General features: G+C 44.4%; 1 protein-coding gene across 5 annotated transcripts; it reads right to left on the reverse strand.

Annotated features, from left to right (window-relative positions):
- Window positions 1–83: 83 nt before the first annotated feature.
- LOC103062727 (membrane-spanning 4-domains subfamily A member 12-like) lies at window positions 84–20,538 on the reverse strand. 5 transcript variants are annotated; one of them, XM_088146217.1, is made up of 7 exons: window positions 20,520–20,538; window positions 13,504–13,736; window positions 12,416–12,535; window positions 11,090–11,146; window positions 10,115–10,231; window positions 1,912–2,025; window positions 84–230 (listed from the first exon to the last, which is right to left on the reverse strand). In XM_088146217.1, exons 2-7 carry the CDS (start codon window positions 13,702–13,704, stop codon window positions 114–116), a joined length of 726 nt encoding a protein of 241 aa, XP_088002343.1. In that variant the 5' UTR covers window positions 13,705–13,736; window positions 20,520–20,538; the 3' UTR covers window positions 84–113. The 5 variants fall into 5 exon arrangements, with proteins under 5 accessions (XP_088002343.1, XP_015745160.2, XP_088002344.1 ...); XM_015889674.3 differs by lacking the exon at window positions 20,520–20,538 and adding an exon at window positions 18,240–18,318; XM_088146218.1 differs by lacking the exon at window positions 20,520–20,538 and adding an exon at window positions 17,542–17,610.
- Window positions 20,539–20,647: the final 109 nt, after the last annotated feature.

A 20,647-nucleotide genomic window follows, 5' to 3' on the forward strand; every position in this document is an offset into this window, starting at 1 on the left:
TCAATTCTCATTAAAAAAAAAAAAAAGCTGGAGAACAAAATAAAGCAACACAAAATGCATTGCTCCTCCTGAGACCTCTGATGCAACACAATTCCTTCCTGGTGTCTTTTTTTTTATTGTGGCTTGGTAAACACCATGTTAGCATAGGGTGGTGGAGAAGAAGGACGATTGGATTCAGTAGCGACTGCTGCATTTCCGTTGACTTGGTAAGGCAGAAAAACCATGGTCGGCTGTAAGAGAAAAGAATACCTAAATACAAAAAAGACTGATTTGTCTTTGGGGGCATCTGTTACTCCAGGTTATGCGGAACATAACCACAGTTCTCCAGTTGTAGGTTTTCAACTGTAGCGCTGTGCTTGCCTAGAATCAGCTGGGAGCCTCACGAACAGGCTGAAACCCTTGAGAGCCCAAAGCTGATAGAGAAGTCTTGAAAGCTATACATTAACATCCAAATGACTTAGGGCCTGAGGATTTAAGCACCTTTCCCTGATCAAATCTGCCCTCCTGATCCAGACAATCATAGGATGTCTGCTCGGGGTCCCCCACCTACCAAGAGGTGTGACAGGAGGGCCCACAAAGGTGACTGTTCTCTGTGTGGAATTGCTGACCGTTTGAAACAAGGATGGCACCTGCTCTGATGGTCGCCTGGAAAGTGAGAAAGACCCAGGTTTTCCTGAGGGCCTTTGGGGACTGATTTTACCTTGTACATTTGTTTTTATTAGTTATATATTGCTTACATTTTATATTGTATTAGTATTATTGTTGTGTTGTAAACTTCCTAGGGTCCATTTGAATTGAGGCTGTGCATAAATAAATAAAGTCATGATTTATTCACAAAAGCTGTTAGGAGATTATTAACTAACTTTAGGAATTTAAAGGCCTGAAGCAGATGCATCTCCCTCCAGGGGAGGGTATTTTTTTGGTTTCCTGAAATGGCTTCAACTTACTGTGAACTGATACAGGTATCTCTGTATCCTGATTTGGCTGCTTACCATATTTTTAGAGTTCTTCTATTTTGTCAGATTCCAATCACGTTTACCCACTTCAGTGTTTGTCCTGTCCCATTTTCTCCCTCCCTCCCAAGTTAATCTAAATACTTTTTTGAAAGGTTGAGGGAGAGTGTATTTGTTATTGGTACAGAAGGAAGCCAACCATCATTTTTGCAGAACAAGGGAAAGGCGTGGCTTTCTGATCCACCACAAGAACCTGCCAAGGCGGAATGCATGTACTTGGTTTGTCATTCGATTGTTTCTGAGTATTTTTTCCAGAGGCCTTTTTGGTGCTGTTAGAATCCCTTTATGTGACATCTGTATTCGGAGATGTTAGGTAGCATATGGCAGTCATGTAGTGAGCTATTTGTCTCTGAATTAAAAATAATCCATTATTTTAAAATACAACTGAAAAACCCTTAAAATTTGTGTCTAAGTACGTTTTTTAAGAGATGGTAACATTGTGAGAAACTGTGATCAAGTGACAGATACTTTAAATTAATGTGGTGAATCTTCCACTAGCTGCCCTCACTACCACAGTAAATATATGCATGTAGGAGTGAGCCCTCTGAAATAAGGAAATCAACTTCTGCCTCACTGAATTAAAAAGTCAGAGAAAACACAAGCTGTGTTGTAGTCATGACATTCTTTCCCTAACAAAACAGAAACTGGGAAAAATTTGCAGCAGCAAGTTATTCATATGCCGAAGCGAGTAATCACAGGGTGTTGGATCAAAATTCAAGCCCCGCTTAGTTATAAAGCTTATTGGGTAACCACAGATTAGCCAATCTCAGGCTTATAGTAAAGACACAAGCAAAAGGTAAGGTTGGGTGGAGTGTAAATATAAGAAGAAAAATGGATAATCTTCTTTAACTTTTCAATAAGAGCTGGTAAAACTATTATGAAAGCATCCAAAACTTACCTGGCCATAAGTACAGCAAGTTGCCCGGCACCCAAAATGTGCAAGTGGAACAGTGATACAAAATTCCAGCAAGCTGAACAAGAGCAGCACACAGGAGAGGCCAGTACCGACATTCTGTAGGGTATGGAGACATGTGGATAGTTACTATTTGCTGAGAAATTAGTCCAGCTATGTGCTACACCATTAAAAAGAATCCATGACACCCCTGGAATTGAAATTTCAAGGATCTTCACACCAGTCCCATTCGCAAAGTTGTAGCTACTGCAGCGTAACCACAGTTAGCCGCAGTCACGTGATCGTGATTTATGACTACACTTCCCAGAAACCTGTAGGTCTTGTGGCGCAAGAGAAGATGGGAGGAGCGTATCCCCGCCCTCTTTCCCTCCTCTCTCTGGCCTCTGTATCGATTCGGCTGGTGGCAAGGCACAATGGGCAAGCGGCGATTGGCTGCTTTGGAACTGAGGCTGAAAACTGAAATCTTTTAATGGCGGTGGGTGGCGAGGGAAGCAGGGGGGGGGGGGAGTTGGATTCCTGCTGGCGAGGTAGGGCTGGCCTGGGGCCGCTGGCGGTTGGCGGGTGAGTGTTCTTCCCGCCTGGAGGGAGGGGGCCCTTTGGGCACACTGGAACGGAGAGCGCGGGTGCAGTTTTCCTCACAGTCCGCTCGTTCTCCATTCTTCTCCCCCCCCCGCACAATGGCAGGCAGTCAGCTGAAGAAGTGGAGGACAAAGCCGAGGACGCGGCTTCACCGGAGTTCTGCTGAGGGGCCGGGGGGGGGGAGGGAAGCGGCGGCGGTGCCGCCGCCAGCTTATACTATACGTCGAAAGGATGACCCAACGAGTCATGCGTGGTCTGGTACATTCTAAATAATTCGTTTTATATATGCAGAAATTCTCAGCTCTCCTAGTCCATTTGCCTAGATGTGTATAGAATCAGGGAGCTTCCTCTTGGAAAGATGCTGTTTAACAGACAATCAGAAAACTATGATCCTCTTTTAGGGATGATCAGATCTGACTCCCAGATTTGAATTTGGGGGATATAAAATTCTTTCTTTCCACACACAGGAAATATGTGGATTTTGGCAAGTTTTTATAAAAACAAGCAAACCCAACTTAACTCACCCATTTGGTCTTCCCAATGTCAGCAGCTATATCTAACATGCCAAAGACCAGGATAATTTTCCTGCCTATAATTTATTAGCATGGCTTGCCTATCCAATTTAGCTTTAAATGGTAAGCAACCATGTTGAATGAGAAATAAGGGAATTCCTTAAGAAGCCCTTAAGAAAGAAAGAGAAGTAGTAAAAAGGTGAGATATTAGGATATTACACAGTTCCTTAACTGGTATTGTTTAAACTTTTACAACCGAGTAAGTGTTACAAAACACCCAGGCTGATTGTGATTTGTCATGAAGTAATAAGTCAAAGTGAGAGAAGGCCAGCAAAGAAAAAATAAAAAAGTGAAAGGCTAAATTGCTTATCTTAAAGAGAGAGGTGCCAAAACCGAGATGCAGCCCCCAGCCAGACCGCTAAAGGATATCCTACGTTGGCACCTAAGTGACCATTGGCCCTACGCATCACCTTTGTTCCCCCAAACACTCCCAAGAAAATGCCATCCCTGGTATCACATTACTTGAGCTCTCACAGCTGGTGACCAGGGCAACCAAAGCTATGAGTAAAGGGGGTCGATCAACTGTTTCTTGATAGCTGGGGACACAGTGTAACGATTTAGGGAGAAGACTGCATTTTCCAACACAACCACTATAATCAGCTGGACCTTTGTTAGGCCACTTAGCTTCATCACAGCAATAACTTTTCTAAGCTATCCCTCAGCTTTTGCAGCAGGTGAGCTTTTTGGACCTTTTTTCCTGTCCCCTACAGAGAAATCTATCTAATTTTTTAAAGATTTGGATCATGTGCAGAAAACTCTCACTGCCTATATATCAACACACTTTGGTCTATTCAGAAGAGAAGTGATTTTTGCAATTTTTGCTATCTTCAACAATACCTGCCATATGAATATAAATGTTTGGGTAACAGCTTATAATTACAATGATTATATAGAATATAATTAATTATATTTTCTTTGTATTCTCCCACTTTCAGTTTAATAAAATCTTAATATGGATTTGACGTTTTGGGCTGTTGTCCTATAGAGTTGTCTTCCTGCTGTTACTTACTTAATTACATCAATTGTTACTCTCTTTGACTTAGAAAAGGTAGAGGGGTATGGAAGAGGGAGGCTGAAACTTATTCATTGACATCTTTGGGTAAGCCAAGTTTCTTGCATTTTTCTTACTCAGAAATAAGACTGTGGAGGAATAATGGCAGCCAATCTAAAAATAAAATTTAAAAATGACATAAAGAAATGGAAAGAGGGACAGATTTCCAAGAATGAGGATAATCAACTGCCCTTAATTGCACAAAAGATGTTAGAAAGACTAAAGTCAGAAGGAGTTCAATGAAGCACAATGAAAAATAAATTTACTTTAGATGTGTTCAAAGTAAAAAAAAATTGATGATAAAATGCTCAGTAATAATGGTGACATGTTGACAGGTGAGAAGGAGAAAGTAGAATTACTGAAGTCCTACCTGGCTTGGACTAACTTTTAGAAGAGAATCTATCTGCCATCAGACAAATGTATTTATCACACCAAAGAAGAATTGCATCTGGTCAACAAATATCTATGGACTCTGAAAGAATTCAGCTGTTCAGGTCCAAAAGAATGGTGTCCTAGGCATCAAAGGAGTTTGCTGTTCAAGGAGTCCACAGAATCTCCGTTATATGTGAGAAAGAATGGCTGCAGGAGAGCGAATATTGCACTTATCTTCAAGAGAAGGCAGTCTGACATTGATACTTGGGAAAATCTATAACAAAGTTTAGCATTTGGTCTGTAAGCACTTGAAACCAATGCACTGATTAGAAGTCAGCAAGAATTTGTCAAGAATAAGTCCTGCCACGCTATCTATTTTTAAATAAACTTTAGATCATAGAAATGCTATAGATATCTTGACTTCAGCAAAACATTTGATAAAGTTTTCAATGTAAACTATTTTAGCAGATGGTGATCTGTGTTGGAAGGCCTTCTGCTAGATGCACCCACAAGTGTCAAAAGAATCTAACTCAAAGATTAATCAGGAATCACTGCTGACCAAACTGAAGATGAAGTACAGGGCCACAGATGATACAAAACTAACCTTGCTTAGTTCGGGGCTCTTTGGCATTTTGGTGGCCAGGTGCCCAGTGATCATGGTAGCTGTGCATTCAATAAAAGACGCTTTGTTTCACTTATCTCCAATCGCTTTGGTTCCTTATCCTAAGTGGGCATGTTTCCCACAACATAGTCATCAGGTTATGATGACTCAGTAGAACATTTTGGGTGAATGTAGTCCTCATTTATACCAGGAGTCACCAGGAACAGAACCCAAAGCAGTGAAATCAAACTAATTCTGTATCTGGACACTTCCCTTATTTGCAAAATACGTTGTCTTGTGTTCCTGTCCCCCAGAATCACTTACAAACATTCAGGTAGATTCCAATTTGGATCTGTTGCTTTGGAGGAACCCAGCTTCAATGCGTGGTATCGCCTGAATCTAATAAATTGAGTTAAAGTGCTATGCACCTATCCTTGAGTCAGCACAAAATAATGCAGGCCTAAAACGTGTAGTCCCTGTTGCCAGTTTATCTCCAAGGTAACGGGTGAAGTGAAACAGACGTTATGCACCTTGTGGCTGTTGTCGGAAGGGGTCAGACTAAGAGGAGAGGAAAAGACTAGTTTTATACCAGTGCAGCTAGTGATGACTTAAGGCTGGGGGTCTTACTTGTGGCTGAGGATAAGGTGACAGTAACCTCATGGGGACAATGGGGAAATTGGTGTTGACAGCGTATGACTGTGCCATGGTTAAGGGCATCAGTGTGATTTAAATTCAGCCAGTCTGATGTATATTGTTTCCTCTCGTCAATAAGGATGCAGCCAGACCTATTTTCTCACTTCTAGCACAGCATGGAAACAACAATAAGGAACTCCTGATTAGAACTGTGATGGGGAAGAGCATGCGCTAAGATGCCTCTCTGGGCATGCTCTTTCTTCAGCACAACTGCCTTCCAACAGCCCACCAGTCAGCTATCAGCAACCTACGGGGATCCGAGCATGGGAAGGGAGCCGTCCCAAAGCATTCTGTCCCCAGACTCCTATCAAACAGCTGGTTAATGGCTGCCCAAGTTCAGTCATGCTGAGGACAGGAAACCTGCAGAACAGGAAATGCCCTTTCTTGAGAAGAGGCAACATGTCTTGGGCTACTTCTTTTCACACAGTTGGGGCAATCGTGAAAGAATGGCAGGGGGAAGATACTGGGGTGAGAAATGAAAGCCCACAAGTGGGCTAAAAATTTTGGTTATAATATACAGATGGAACAATGGGAAAATATGTGGCTGAAATAAGTGAAGTTTACATAATGTTATAGGAGAATTTTTATAAAATGATGTACCTTTGGTATACAGTACTGTGCAAAAGTTTTAGGCAGGTGTGAAAAAATTCTGTAAAATAAGAATGCTTTCAAAAATATATATTGTAATTGGTTATCAATTTACAAAATACAAAGTGAGCGAACAGAAGAAAAACCCAAATCAAGTCAATATTTGGTGTGACCACCCTTTGCCTTCAAAACAGCATCAATCCTTCTAGGTACACTTGCACACAGTTTTTGAAGGAACTTGGCAGGTAGGTTGTTCCAAACATCTTAGAGAACTAACCCCAGATCTCCTGTGGATGTAGGCTGCCTGAAATCCTTCTGTCTCTTCATGTAATCCCAGACAGACTCAGTGATGTTGAGATCAGGGCTCTGTGGGGGCCAAACTATCATTTCCAGGACTCCTTGTTCTTTACGCTGACGATAGTTCCTTATGACATTGGCTGTATGTTTGGGGTTGTTGTCGCGCTGCAGAATAAATTTGGGGCCAATCGCACACTTCCCTGATGGTATGGCATGATGGATAAATATCTGCCTGTATTTCTCAGCCTTGAGGACACCACTGATCCTGTCCAAATCTCCAACTCCATTTGCAGAAATGCAGCCCCAAACGTGCAAGGAACCTCCACCATGTTTCATTGTTGCCTGCAGGCACTTATTATTGTACTGCTCTCCAACCCTTCGGCAAACAAACTGCCTCCTGCTTCAGCCAAATCTTTCAAATTTTGACTCATCAGTCCAGAGCACCTGCTGCCATTTTTCTGGACCCCAGTTCCTATGTTTTCATGCATAGCTGAGTCACTTAGCCTTGTTTCCACATCGGAGGTATGGCTTTTGGCTGCAATTCTTCCATGAAGATCACTTCTGGCCAGACTTCTGCAGACGGTAGAAGGGTATACCTGGGTCCCACTGGTTTCTGCCAGTTCTGTGCTGATGGCACTGCTGGACATCTTCCGATGTTGAAGGGAAGTAAGCATGATGTGTCTTTCATCTGCTACATTAAGTTTCCTTGGCCAACCACTGTGTCTACAGTCCTCAGTGTTGCCCATTTCTTTGTGCTTCTTCAACAGAGCTTCAACAGCACATCTTGAAACCCCAGTCTGCTTTGAAATTTTTGCCTGGGAGAGACCTTGCTGATGCAGTAGAACTACCTTGTGTCTTGTTGCTGTGCTCAGTCTTGCCATGGTGTATGCCCTGTGACATGAAACTGTCTTCCAAAACTTCACCTTAGTAGCAAAGTTTGGCTGTTCCTCACCCAGTTTTAAGCCTCCCACACAGCTGTTTCTGTTTCAGTTAATGACTGTGTTTCAACCAACATATGAAATTGATGATCATTAGCACCTGCTTGGTATAATTGGTTAATCATACACCTGACTCTAATCCTACAAGATCCCTGACTTTGTGCAAGTGTACAAAGTGTGCAAGTGTAAGAATTGATGTTGTTTTTAAGCCAAAGGGTGATCACACTAAATATTGATTTGATTTAGATTTTTCTTCTGTTTGCTCACTTTGCATTTTGTAAATTGATAAACATAAACAATTACGATATATATTTTTGAGAGCATTCTTACTTTACAGCATTTTTTCACACCTGCCTAAAACTTTTGCACAGTACTGTATGTTACCAGAGAAACTGTCGGGAATATAAAGGCACTTCAAATTTAGGTGGGAAATGTGAACAAGGAGGAGGGACACTTTATTGCAAAGATGTAAAGATTCGGTACTACCTACAATGGAGGAATGGTTGGTGAAGATGATGGAACTTGCTGAGATGGCTAAATTGACTTCTTTGATCGGAGAAAAGACAATATCTACATTTATTGCTGACTGGAAATCCCTTACAGACTTTTTGTATGAAACAGAAAAAAATGAATTTATGGTTTATGGTTTTGATTATTAGACAGACTAGATTATAGAAAAAAAGAGAACTATGTTGTAACTATAGAGTAAGCAGTAAATTTATAATTGCACTTATAAGTGCTGTAAAGAAGTTCGGAATCTGCTTCTTTATATCTTTTTTCTTTCTGGGAGTCCATTACATCCTTAATGAAAATCCACATGAACTCTGAAGGGTGCTGAATGGCCCCACTTGTTTAAGGCAAAGTTTCATGGAAACTTTATTTTTAACCACAAAGAAAGATTTTAAAGTAAGATAAGGAAAGCATACAGAGCACAGCTTCTGAGTTTTTTCCAACCACTTAATAATAGCACCACACTCGATCATCTGCCCAGGAGGGAGGACTGATCCAACCCATTTGCACACTCCTTCTCTTGACAGCTTCTCCCACACAAGCTACATTTGGTCCCATTCAGTTCAGTTTTTGGAGGGTTATCAGAGGGTTATTACCGTGTCCTGAGCAACTTTCTTTCCAATGTTCCATAGGGTTGGAAAGAATAACAAGGTAGGGAAAGCAGGCAGAGCTCAGCTTCTGGAACTCTTTCCAGCCCCTGCCGTACAAGGTGACTGTACTTTCTCCCGCATAACAAATTCACACGTGCTGTCTGTGAGCAGGTTTCTGCCCTCCCCCATCTTGAATCAGTGTGTCTGTGCACATGTGTGCGCTGGGAGGCAGAGGGCAGGTTGCATATGCTATGCTCTGGGTTGCACAAACGGAAAAGGTAGGCTTCGAATGAATGCATTGGCTGCCAAGCTGCCTCTCCCAGGAATGCACTGGGGAATTTTTTTTCTAGCCCCCAGCCAGATCCAAAATACTTTCAGGCTCGATTTTGGTCCTCTCCTGTTCAGTCCAAGGTGAGCTCTTCTGCTGTTGGACACATGCAGGAGGGGTTTCAAACTTTTTCAGGCAATGGGCTGGCAGTTATTTTTATCCTGGTCACCTCCTGATTAAGAGGCAAAGCTCCAATGATGGAAATTGGCAATAAAAGAAGAGGGTGGTGCTGAGTGCAACTAATTGCATCTGTCTACAACAAAAGGACCAGCTGGGAATCCCTGTCCGGAGGGAAGCTGCAGCCCCGCCCACCCACAACCTCCCATTTGACCTTGTTCAGGGGAAAGGGAGGGAAACGGGCCTGGGCAGGACAACTCTGCAGAAGGCAGGGCAGGAACCTGCAAAATGGCAGCGGTGGCATCTTTTTGCAGGAGAACGCCCCATGGCTGAGGAAAAGAACAAGACCGTCACTTTTGCCCTTTCTGGTGTTCCTCAGAAAAATGGCTATGGAGGCCCTGGTTGCCTCTGAGTGAAACGTTTGTTTTACCCTACGGTTCTGCAGAAGAGTTTCAATCGCCTAGAATGGCATCCTAAAGAAATTAAACCAAACTAAAGTTCAGCACTTTAAGAAATGCTCAAATATAGCGCCATTGATCCCAGGTATTTGCTCTAAATTGCAAGATGGTTCTGTCCACACTCCAGAACCTACCTAAATTTCAGTTTTCTGAAACTATCTGGCAAATGCAAAGAAGGGATGAGCATGGGGGGAGAACCTGGTACGGATTTTGATGTTTGCAGCTGAGGTCTATATAGAATTCTCAAGCCCTCCCTTTCTTTTATACCACCCAGGCCCTACTGTAAAACAACCAAATTTTTACAACCATCAGATGGCTGCTTGGCCTTAATGTAACGAACATATAAAACAGCATTCAAATGAAGTAACGCTCGTGTTTTTGGGACTGAGACCTATTCAAGGAAGATTTCACACAAAACTGAAAGGATCTAGGATCTGTCTTCTTCTGGATCCTGCACATGAAGCCAAAATTCTAGAGCAGATTGGTTGACTTACTTTTATTTCGTACTTCCTATTTGAATAAGCATTTATGATCAGCTCTGAAAAATACAGCAGGACACCAGTTAACGCCATTATAGCACTTGTGATGTTCATTCCTACTGTGCATTTCACCTGAAAGAGAACAATAAACCAGGGGGAGAAAAATTACTATGACAGCATAGATCTTATTAAATGCAAACCATAAATACAATTACACCCAACCATGGTGAAACCAGTGATAGAGAAAATCTATGCGTGTGCTTAATGGCACATAATCAACCAATGGTGAAACCAGACAACATTCAGTAAGAACCTACGTATCAAACAGCTGCACTGGGGGCTTCCCACACTGGAAATGCAAATCCCACAACTCATTTGAAGGGTTTTATAACACTGTCAAATTCCTTCTTTTTGTTTCTGGACATCCGTCTCCATTGAAGGCCAGGTGACTAAAAGCGATAGGAAAACTGGTAGGATGTCTTCACCCTTAACACGATGGTTAAAGAAATCCCACACCGTTTATGCTGAATATACTACATATTCTAAGCATTAAATTGTAATGTTAAACGCTCTTTTAGCTATACAACATCACAGAGAGGCAACAAGAGAGATGGGAATGGAGAAACCCTTGCAGCCAGCAGTAAGAATATTGAAAATTTAAAAATTGGTATAATGTTTTCAGTTTTCTGCTTTCAGGAATATAGTATTTCTTCCATCAACGTGGTTAATATTTTTCTTTTGTTGAATCCATACTTGTCCCCTTACAAAACAAAAACATTTCTATGTTCCTGTTAACACACTTTAAACCAGAATGTTCAAAAGTTGATCAAAGCAGAAAGTAGAGTTGGTGGGGCTCTTGGGTTTGTTTTCCTTTCCCAAATGTTGATTTAACACTGAGCAGTATCTGAATACAAAAGACAGTATAAAAGGCCCTGAGTGCTTAAGAAGAAACAGTATAAAAGAAATTTAGATGCCATATAGCTTTCTCACCAAATGACGGCTTCGATACTTCTCAGCTGTTATACATACTGATCCAGTAGAAATGAACTATGGAAAAAGAAAAGGAAAAAAAAAATGATTGCAGTCCACTGGAAATGTAAAGGGGGCAAAAATCTCAGAAAATCTGGGACCTATGAGAATAGTCTTATGTAACAGCATATAATTGTTGTTGTTTTATATCTGGGTATTGCTTTAATTTTGGGAAGCCACCAGAATTGTTTTGCATTGGGTAGCCTAGAACATTAATAAATATCCCCCTACTGTCCCCTACAAAAGCAAACTTGCATTTGCTTTTATCCTTAACAGAGGTTAAGACTTATACTAGAAACAGCTTGGATATCAGATACTTGTAGCAGACCAGTAGCAAAATGCCAGTCTTTCTCTAAATGCGCCAGCCACACTCAGCAGGTTTCGCAGGGAACCCAAATGCTTGAGGAATTTTTAAAAGGTTTAAGGGGAAAAAGAGGAAGGAGAAAAAAACCCAAATCAGTCCAATGGAGGTGAGCACAATCAATAGTTAGGGAATGCTAGAATGAAGCAAAGCGTTGGAGCTTCCTGGAGCTGGTTGCTAGGATTCAAACAAGAGGAAGCTGTTTCCGTTTCCACTCAGATATGCCAACTGAGAACTCGAGTGGGGCTCCTGAGACTTCAGTGGCTCTGCAGATTATTTTTTAAAAAGAAACCTAAGCGCTACTTTTCTAAAACCCGGCTCCCCATTATTCTTTTTTTCCTTCCCTTCCCTACAAAGGAGGCTTCTTCTTTTCTACTTTGTTCTTCAGATTCATTAGAATGTTTTCCTAATTTCTTTAGGTGGCATTTGGGAGCCTACTCGGATGCCTATTTTTTTTCAGTCCCCTGGGCCAACTCTTTTTTTTAATAATAATTTTATTAGACCTTATAGTTAAACAGATGAAAACTAATATAAACTACAAATAATAAGAAAAAGAAAAAATAGAAAGTGCAGAAAAAGAAAAAAGTATAGCAAAGAAAAAGAAAATAAATAAAGAAGTAACTTCCCCCTTCATCACAACAAGCATAAACAATTTTAACAAATCACCTTCTCTTGAAATACAATAAAAAATCTCTTCATCCCATATCTCACCTCATATCTATAAACACATCCAATATAAGATTATCCAAGTCACTCTTCTGGTTTGCCTGTATTGTATGTGCCTTTGTGTGTGACTCCAACCAAACAAAGCAACTGTGTTATAGTATATTTAATGTCAGCATGTTAACTAAGAAAATTAACATATTCACATTAAATATACTGCACAGAAATAGTGCATGACTGAAGAGGAATTTGCACATACTTACAAATATCCCTCCCCAAAAGGGATAACCTCCAGCTGCAGACAAGGCAGGGTAGTCATTAAAAAGAGAAAGTAACACAGCCCCAAAGCCAACGTGGATCAACCCAATCATGATTTGGATGGCCTACGAAAGGAACATGTTCAAAAGAAGAGAAATTAGCTCTCTGAATCTGAGAAAGACACATGCTCTAATTTGTTAGCACCACTGGAAAAGGATCACTTTCTATCCACCTTTGACAGATCCTTCCCTCTTTCATTGGTGCTGGGACTTCTAGACTTCCAGTGCAGCTGTTTACCCAAGGCCTGGTTTGCTGTGGTGAAAAATCCCAATAGGGGAGAAGGGACAGTCTGAGACACCTATGACAATAACAGTATGTGCTGGACAACTCCAGATTAGGAACTAGTTTGACTATAAGCAATAGCAGTGGGACTGCTATTGTCAGGAAGAATGTCTGTCAGAATATCAAGATGGCTCTTTGAGAGGAATGTCACCCTTCTCTCTACAGACTTACCGGAGGAAGGTAAGCATGGTAAGCTCTCAAAAGCACAAAGTGACTTCAAGAGGCTTGGGCCAGAGCCAAGCTATGGCAGGGTTGGAAGGGACCTCAGAGGTCTTCTAGTCCAAGCCCCTGCCCAAGGCAGGAGTCCTCATACCATCACAGACAAACGGCTGTCCCATCTTTTCTTGAAAACCTCCAGCAACGGAGCACGCACAACTCCGGGAGGCAAGCAATTCCACTGCTTAATAGTTCTCACTATCAGGTTCTTCTGGAGAAGTTCCAAACAGTTGCCCTTCCCGGAGGGAAGGGATAAAAAGACACCTGGCTGAAACTATGGCTGAGCTCCATTTTCTCAGTTGAAAAACAAAGGAAAGGAATGCAGATCTGAGGTGGAGTTTTTCTAGAAACACAAAAGAAACTACCAGCAAGAACAGAGCTTTCTGGATCATACTCCAGGGCCAGACAATGCTCAAGCCAAGCCCAGATCTAGAACTTCAGATCCCACCCCTGAAGCAGGTCACGGTCTCCGCACAGCTCTAGAAATACTGATACCTTAATGGATTTCAAACAAGCACATAACAAACAAGCTTACGCCAAGCACTTTGGCCTCTACATAGAGGAATTTCTCCAAAGCACCCCTTTTGGGGACTTGTTGAGGACCAGTGTTGGAAATTCCAACTTGCTGACCCCCATACGGTGGATGTGGTATTGCTCCAGATGATTGAACAACAGTACTGGGAATGCCCTGGGCTGTTTGGATTACGATAGCTCCATTAAATGTTCCACTGGCCATTTTTGCTGGAAGTATTGCCACAGCTAAGTTACCTGCAAAGAAACAAGCAAAGAAATGTTCATGTCTTAACATCAAGGAGCTATTATCTGGTCCTTCTCTTTAATCTCAGTTTACTGGAGGGAAATGCAGTCATCAAATATGGTACGATTAAAAGTCCTCCTTTTATCAGGTGGGGAAGCCTCGCCCTCTGCTTATTCTCGTAAGTTACTTCATTTTCCCAGGCGCTTCAGGGTGCCTCATCTTCAGTGGTTGTCGTGAGTAGATTCTGATGACTTTTTAAAAGATAAGTAGGGAATCAGCAGGTGGGCCCTCCTGTGGCTGCCGCTTCCCCCCCCCCCCCACAACCCTCCGTGTGCGGCCTTCCCAGCCAGCCGCTCAGTGGAGGTCTCCTGGGGGGAGCGTTTCAGGAGAGCGAGCGGGTGGGGGAGCGTTTGCCCTTGGCCTTTCCAGGGTGGATGCGCCCAAGACGCCCCAGGATACAGTGCTTGAAGTTCGCCGTTGAAGATAGCATTTCCCTCCAGTACACTGTAGAAGATTGCCAGCAGGTTTCAGGAAGCAGGGTAAGTAAGCACACAAAACTTTCTCATTAAGTTAATTGTACCCATGGAGATGGGTTGTCTTCTTGCTTACATTCCAATTTTCAATGCAAAATGTGTCTTGTTAATCTTAGCACCATCTCAGTTCCACCCAGGCTAAATGGCATCTCTCATTTTGGTATGGTTTTATCGTGATTGCCCTCCTGTCCTGTTAGTGGCAGGTCGATTTAGTGGTACCAGGCATGGATGATCATCTTTATTGCCATGTTCCAGCAAGCTCTTACCAATTTGGGCAGAACAAGTCATTGTGAAAGGCACGGGGTAGGGATCCGTATCCCAGCTTTGCTTCACAGATGGGCTGAGGTTTCTTACCAGAACAAGCTGGAGCTTTCAGACCTGGGTTTCCTAACAAAACTCTGGTCAGCCCCAGAAGGCCCCGAAGCCATACAGCAAAGTCCAGTCTGCTACTGCCCTCTAAGTGGCCCAGGCCCAACAGCCTGAGTCGCGCACACGTTTAGGATTGCGGAGCCCTTAAGAGGAAGGTGCTTCCCTTCCTGAGCTGCAGAGCTTGGAAGCTAAAGCTCAAGGAAACCAGGCCACCCACTCATCCACCAGCCGCCTGGCTCTGAACGGCGAACTTCAAGCACTGTATCCTGGGGCGTCTTGGGCGTGTCACCCCGGAAAGGCCAAGGGCAAATGCTCCCCCGCCCGCTCCGTCTCCCCTGAAACGCTCCTCCCAGGAGACCTTCGCTGAACGGCTGGCTGGGAAGGCCGCGCACGGAGGGTTGCGGGGGGGGGGGGGGAAGCGGCAGCCACAGGAGGGCCCACCTGCTGATTCCCTACTTATCTTTTAAAAAGTCATCAGAATCTACTCACGACAACCGCTGAAGATGAGGCACCCTGAAGCACCTGGGAAAATGAAGTAACTTACAGGAAGAAGTAGAGGGCGAGGCTTCCCCACCTGATAAAAGGAGGACTTTTAATCGTACCATATTTGATGACTGCAGGAAACACTTCTTTCTTGCCCCTCCAATCTTTTGCAGCAAATAACAGTTTGGGCCAGTAACCTTCTGCTTATTCAGAAATGAGAGGAAAGCTCTCTGCCCAAGTTTACAATGCCCTGTTCTTCCCAGGCTAAAACGAACCATGAAAATTAAACGCATCCCTCAACATCTGTTTCCCTCTCTCCCAAGGTAGGTAAGATACATGCTTGGAGGGGCTTGTTTTCAACCTCTTGGAGTCTTCTACGGTGTTTGCAGGAAATCGCCAGAAATAAAAGCAAGAGGACGTGCGTTGCAATCACACCCTCCCTGTTTTTCCCCTCGGTGCTGTTTATCTAAACCTTGCCTAGCTGAGCTTTTCTTTTCTTCATTTATTTATTTTCCTTTATTTATATATCAAATTTATATGGTCACCCATCTCATGAGAAATTACTCTGGGCAGCGTACAACAAAATTATAAAAGAGTAAACATATGAAAAAAATTATTATTAAAAAAAATTAAAAAGTCACAAAGCTAAGAGAGAACAGATGTTAACAACAATAATGGAGCCACCTCAAAATCTCCCCGGTCCCCTGGAATCCCCAGATCTGATGACATAACCAGGTTTTTAAGGACTTCTGGAAAATCATCAAGGATGGAGCCAACCTCATTTCAGGGCGGGGGGGGAGGAGAAGATTCCACAAGGCAGGTGCCATGGCAAAGAAGGCCCTGCCTCCTGGGATCTGCTAAGTGTAGCTCCAGAACAGGTGGAGCCGTAGCCAGCCTCTTCTGCCAGATCTGACGGGATGGGTAGAAGTAACTGGGGAGAGGCAGTCCCTCAGATAACCCAGCCCCATGCCATGAAGGGTTTTAAAAGTCAAAACCTGCACCTTGAATTGGACCCAGAAGCAATCTGGCAACCAACGCAGCTCGCAGAGCAGAGGTGTAATGTGCCATTCTAGGGGCACACATAACTGCCCGCGCCACTGCATTTTGCACCAGCTGAAGCTTCCGGATATTCTTCAGGGGCAGCCGCATGTACAGAGCATTACCGAAATCCAATCGGGAGGTGACCAGGGCATGAATGACAGTGAGCAGAGCCCCCATTCCAGGCATGGGCATAACTGGTGCACAACACAAAGCTGTGTAGGTCCTCCTAGCCACAACTGCCACCTGCTTTTTGGTCAGGAGTCTTGAGTCCAGGAGGACAGCCAGACTGCGCACTGGGTCTCTCTGGGGCAGTGAAACCCCATCCAGCACCAAAGATAGCATAGCCCCCAAAGCCCCTAAGGTTCAGCTGAAGCCTGTTGTTCCCCATCCAGACCCTCACAGTCTCTGGGCACTGAGATAAGACGTTCACAGCATCACTTAATTTGCCAGGGGAATACTGATGATACCTCATCCCACAGCAACAGATGAGCTCACCCAGCAGTCTCATGTAGATGTTAAATAGGAGAGGGGAGAGCACTGAACCTTGTGGCACCCCACAGAGTAGGGGCGAAGGGGAGGATTTCTCCCCCCCAATCACTACCAAATGGAATAGACCCCAAAGGAAAGAGGCAAACCAGCACAGTACCGTGCTGCCAACCTCCAATCCTCTGAGCGGATCCAGAAGTGTACCATGGTCAATGGTATTGAAGACACAGAGAAGTCAAGAAGGGCGAGGATTGATGTACAACAGCGATCCAGCCCATGCCAGAAATCATCCAAAAGTGCAACCAATGCTGTTTCTATCCCATACCCAGGTCTGAATCCCAAGTGAAAGGGATCCAGATAATCCCCTAAAATGCTCCCATCTAGAAGAACTTCGATGAGTGGTTGGCTGGGAAGACCACAGATGGATGGTTGCAGGGTAGAACTGGCAGGCACAGGATGGTCTACATGTCAATTCCATATTTATTTTTTAAAAAGTAATCCGGTCCTTCTCCTTAATCTCAGTTTACGAGATACCATTTCCCTCCGGTAAAACTACAGAAGATTGCCAGCAGGTTTCAGGAAGTATGGAATAAGCACACAAAACTTTCTCAGCAAGAAAAAGTTAATCATGCCCATGGAGAAGGGTTGTCTTCTTGCTTACATTCCATTTTCAATGCAAAATGTGTGGGGTTTTTTAATCTTTAATTCTACTTTATTGTAAAGCTACATTGACAGAATCTTGCAAGTATGAAAGTACAATCTTCTTAAGCCCAAGAAACTAGAGAGGGTCTCTTCTGAGCCTCTTGTCCCACCCACTATCCAGTTGCAGGCTATGCTGTCTCTTATCTGACTGTTCCCTTGGCAGTGTCTCTTTGCCCTGCCTCCCAAGTTCTTTCCCACATACCATTATCGTTTTATTGTGATTGCTCTCCTTCTTGTGAGTGGCAGGTTGATTTAAAGGTACCAGGCATGTTTATTGCCATGTTCCAGCAAGCTCTTACTGATTTGGACAGAACAAGTTATTGTGAAAGGCACGGGGCAGGGCCTGCGTTGTTTCACCAATGTGCTGAGGTTTCTTATCAGAACCAAGCTGCAGCTTTCAGACTTGGGTTTCCTAACAAAAATCTGGGCAGCCCCCAGAAGGTTGTGAAATGATACAGCAAAGTCCAATATGCTACTACCACGCCCTCCGGATTTTTAAAACCCAGACCCAGTAGCCCGAGTCACACACGTTTAGGATTGCAGAGCCCTTAAGACGAAGGTGCTTCCCTTCCTGAGCTGCAGAAATTGGAAGCTAAAGGTCAGGGGAAACCAACCCACCCACCCAGCTGCCCACCTCTGAATGGTGAACTTCAAGCACTGTATGCTTGTAAGTTTACATGGCAGCTGGGGCATCTTAGGTGCTTCCACCCTGGAAAGGCTAAGGGCAAATGCTCCCCCACCCACTCACTCTCCCCTGAAATGCTCCCCTCTAGGAGACCTTCCTGAGGGGGTGGCTGGGAAGGCTGCAGACGGAGGGTTGCGGGGAGAAGCGGCAGCCACAGGAGGGTCCACCTGTTGATTCCATATTTATCTTTTAAAAATTAATCAGAATCTACTCACGACAACCGCTGAAGATGAGGCACCCTGAAGCATCTGAGAAAATGAAAGCAACATACAGGAACAAGTGGAGGGTGAGGCTCCCCTGCCTAATAAAAGGAGGACTTTAATCTATCATACCTCTCAAGGGCAGCCCCATGTAGAGTGCATTGCAGAAATCCAGTTCAGAGGTGACTAGGGCCTGAGTGACCGTAAGCAGAGCCCCCCTAATCTAGAAACATGTGCAACTGGTGCAGAACATGAAGCTGTGCAAAGGCTCTCCTCCACAATCGGCAGGACCCCAAACCAAAACCCACTCAGTCTTGCCAGGATTTAGCAGAAGCCTGTTGTTCCCCATCCAGACCCTCAGAGTCTCCAGGTACCGGGATAAGACGTTCATGGCATTGCTTAATTCACCAGGGGCAGAGATATATCATTGGATATCATCAGAGTATTGATGATACCTCACCCCATGTAACAGATGAGCTCACCCAGTGTCAGGCCCAGCCCAAGAACAACGATGAAACAGTCCAGTCCAGTCCAGTTCCTTTATTTGCTTACACCTTATAGACAGAATCTTGCCAGACTAAATCTGTACTACAGCAACTAGTGGATATACCCTGGGGGATTCTAGGGCATGGCTACCCTGAACCTCTTCCGCTTCCCACGCTCCCCCTGCGGACTATGCTGCCTCTTGCCTCCCTCCTGGAATGCACCCCTCCTTCCTGACAGCCTTGATCTCCCACACCACTCTCCTCCTGATAGATACATTCCATCACACCCAGCAGCCTCATGTAGATGTTCAATAGGAGCAGAGAGAGCACCAAAATCTACGGCACCCCACATAGTAGGGGCTGAGGGCAGGATCTCTCCTCTCTGGTCACCACCGACTGAAATCAACCCTGAAGAAAGGAGGCGAACCAGCACAGACAGTGCTGCCCACCCCCAATCCTCTGAGCCGATCCAGAAGGATATCATGGTCAATGGCATTGAAAGCCACACAGAGGTCACGTAGGACAAGGATGGATGCACAACCTCCATCCTGCCCCCGCCAGAGATCATCCAAAACTGCAACCAATGCCATCTCCATCCCATACCCAGGTCTCAATCCTGACTGAAAGGGATCCAGATTATCCCCTAAAATGTTCCCATCTGGAAGACCTTCAGTGAGTGGGTGGCTGGAAAAGCTGCAGATGGACGGTTGCAGGGGAGAACCTGCAGGCACATGAGAGCCTACATGTTAACTCTATATTTATCTTTTAAAAAGTAATCAGAATCTACTCACAACAACTGCTGAAGATGAAGCACACTGAGGCACCTGGGAAAATGAAAGTGTCAGCCTTACCAGTAGACCAGACAGGAAACATGGCCAGATGATCTAATTCTGCTTTACTGTAAAGCCACATTTAAAAAAATCTTGCAAGCCTGAAAATACAGTTCTCCTCCTGTCTCCTTTACAGCCCGAGAAACCAGGGAGGTCCCTTCTGAGCCTCTTGCCCTGCCCACTATCCAGCTGTGGGTTATGGTGTCTCATCTCATCGTTCCCTTGGCAGCATGTCTTTCCCCAGGTCTTTCCCATATACCATTACAGAAAGATATTTACAGGAACAAGTGGAGGGCAAGGCTTCCCTGCCTAATGAAAGGAGGACTTTTTAATCATACCATATTCAATGACTGCAGGAAACACTTCGTCTTGCCCCTCCTTTCTTTTGCAGCAAATAACAGTTTGGGCCAGCAACCTTCTGCTTATTCAGAAATGAGAGGAAACCTCTCTGCCCAAGTTTACAATGTCTTGTTACCCGCAGGCTGAAACGAACCATGAAACTTAACGCATCCCTCGACATCTGTTTCCCTCTCCCAAAGTACGTAAGTTACACGCTTGGAGGGCTCGTTTTCAGCCTCTCGCAGCCTTCTACGGTGTTTGCAGGAAATCGCCAGAAATAAAAGCAAGAGGACGCGCGTTGCAATCACACCTGCCCCGTCTTTTCCCCTCAGTGCTGAGAGGGTTTCTTTTCTTTTTCCCACGCCCCCCGGAGCGCCCTCTCCATAGCTTTCGGCTTGCTGATTTCGGCGCTAGAACGGGCAAAAGCGCGCGGCGTGAAGGCGAGGCTGGCGGGAGCGGATCCCCGCGTGCCACCGCGCTCCTGGCGGGAGCTGTAAACGGACCTTCGAGGTGAAAAGCGCGGAACTCGCGTCCGAAAGATTAGCACGTCGGCACGGGGACATCGGAGGCAGAGCTTGCGTGCACGCGCTTGCCTCCCACTCGTTTTTTACTCTCTGGGCGCTGCACGTGGCCGGACTGACCTTGAAGAGCAGCGAAAGAAGAGCGGGACCTCTCTTTGGGTTGACGCTTCCTCTCTTCCTGTTATAGGAACTTTCCACCTCGAGACCAGCCTCTTAAATCCTGCCTTTCAGAACATGAGAAGAGCCTG

The sequence above is a fragment of the Python bivittatus genome, unplaced genomic scaffold, assembly GCF_059951505.1.
Source record: "Python bivittatus isolate LINGU-HERP-01145 unplaced genomic scaffold, Pbiv_v1 ctg000480_np1212, whole genome shotgun sequence".
NCBI classification, from domain to species: domain Eukaryota; kingdom Metazoa; phylum Chordata; class Lepidosauria; order Squamata; family Pythonidae; genus Python; species Python bivittatus.

What these genes read in the sequence shown, in the direction of transcription:
- LOC103062727 (XM_088146217.1), bottom strand. Translation starts at nt 13,704, where the DNA reads ATGGCCAGTGGAACATTTAATGGAGCTATCGTAATCCAAACAGCCCAG. An exon ending in CCTTTTGGGGAGGGATATTT is followed by an intron (nt 11,147 to 12,415) that starts GTAAGTATGTGC and finishes CTTTTTCCATAG; the next exon opens with TTCATTTCTACTGGATCAGT. An exon ending in CTTGCTGTACTTATGGCCAG is followed by an intron (nt 231 to 1,911) that starts GTAAGTTTTGGA and finishes TTTCTCTTACAG; the next exon opens with CCGACCATGGTTTTTCTGCC.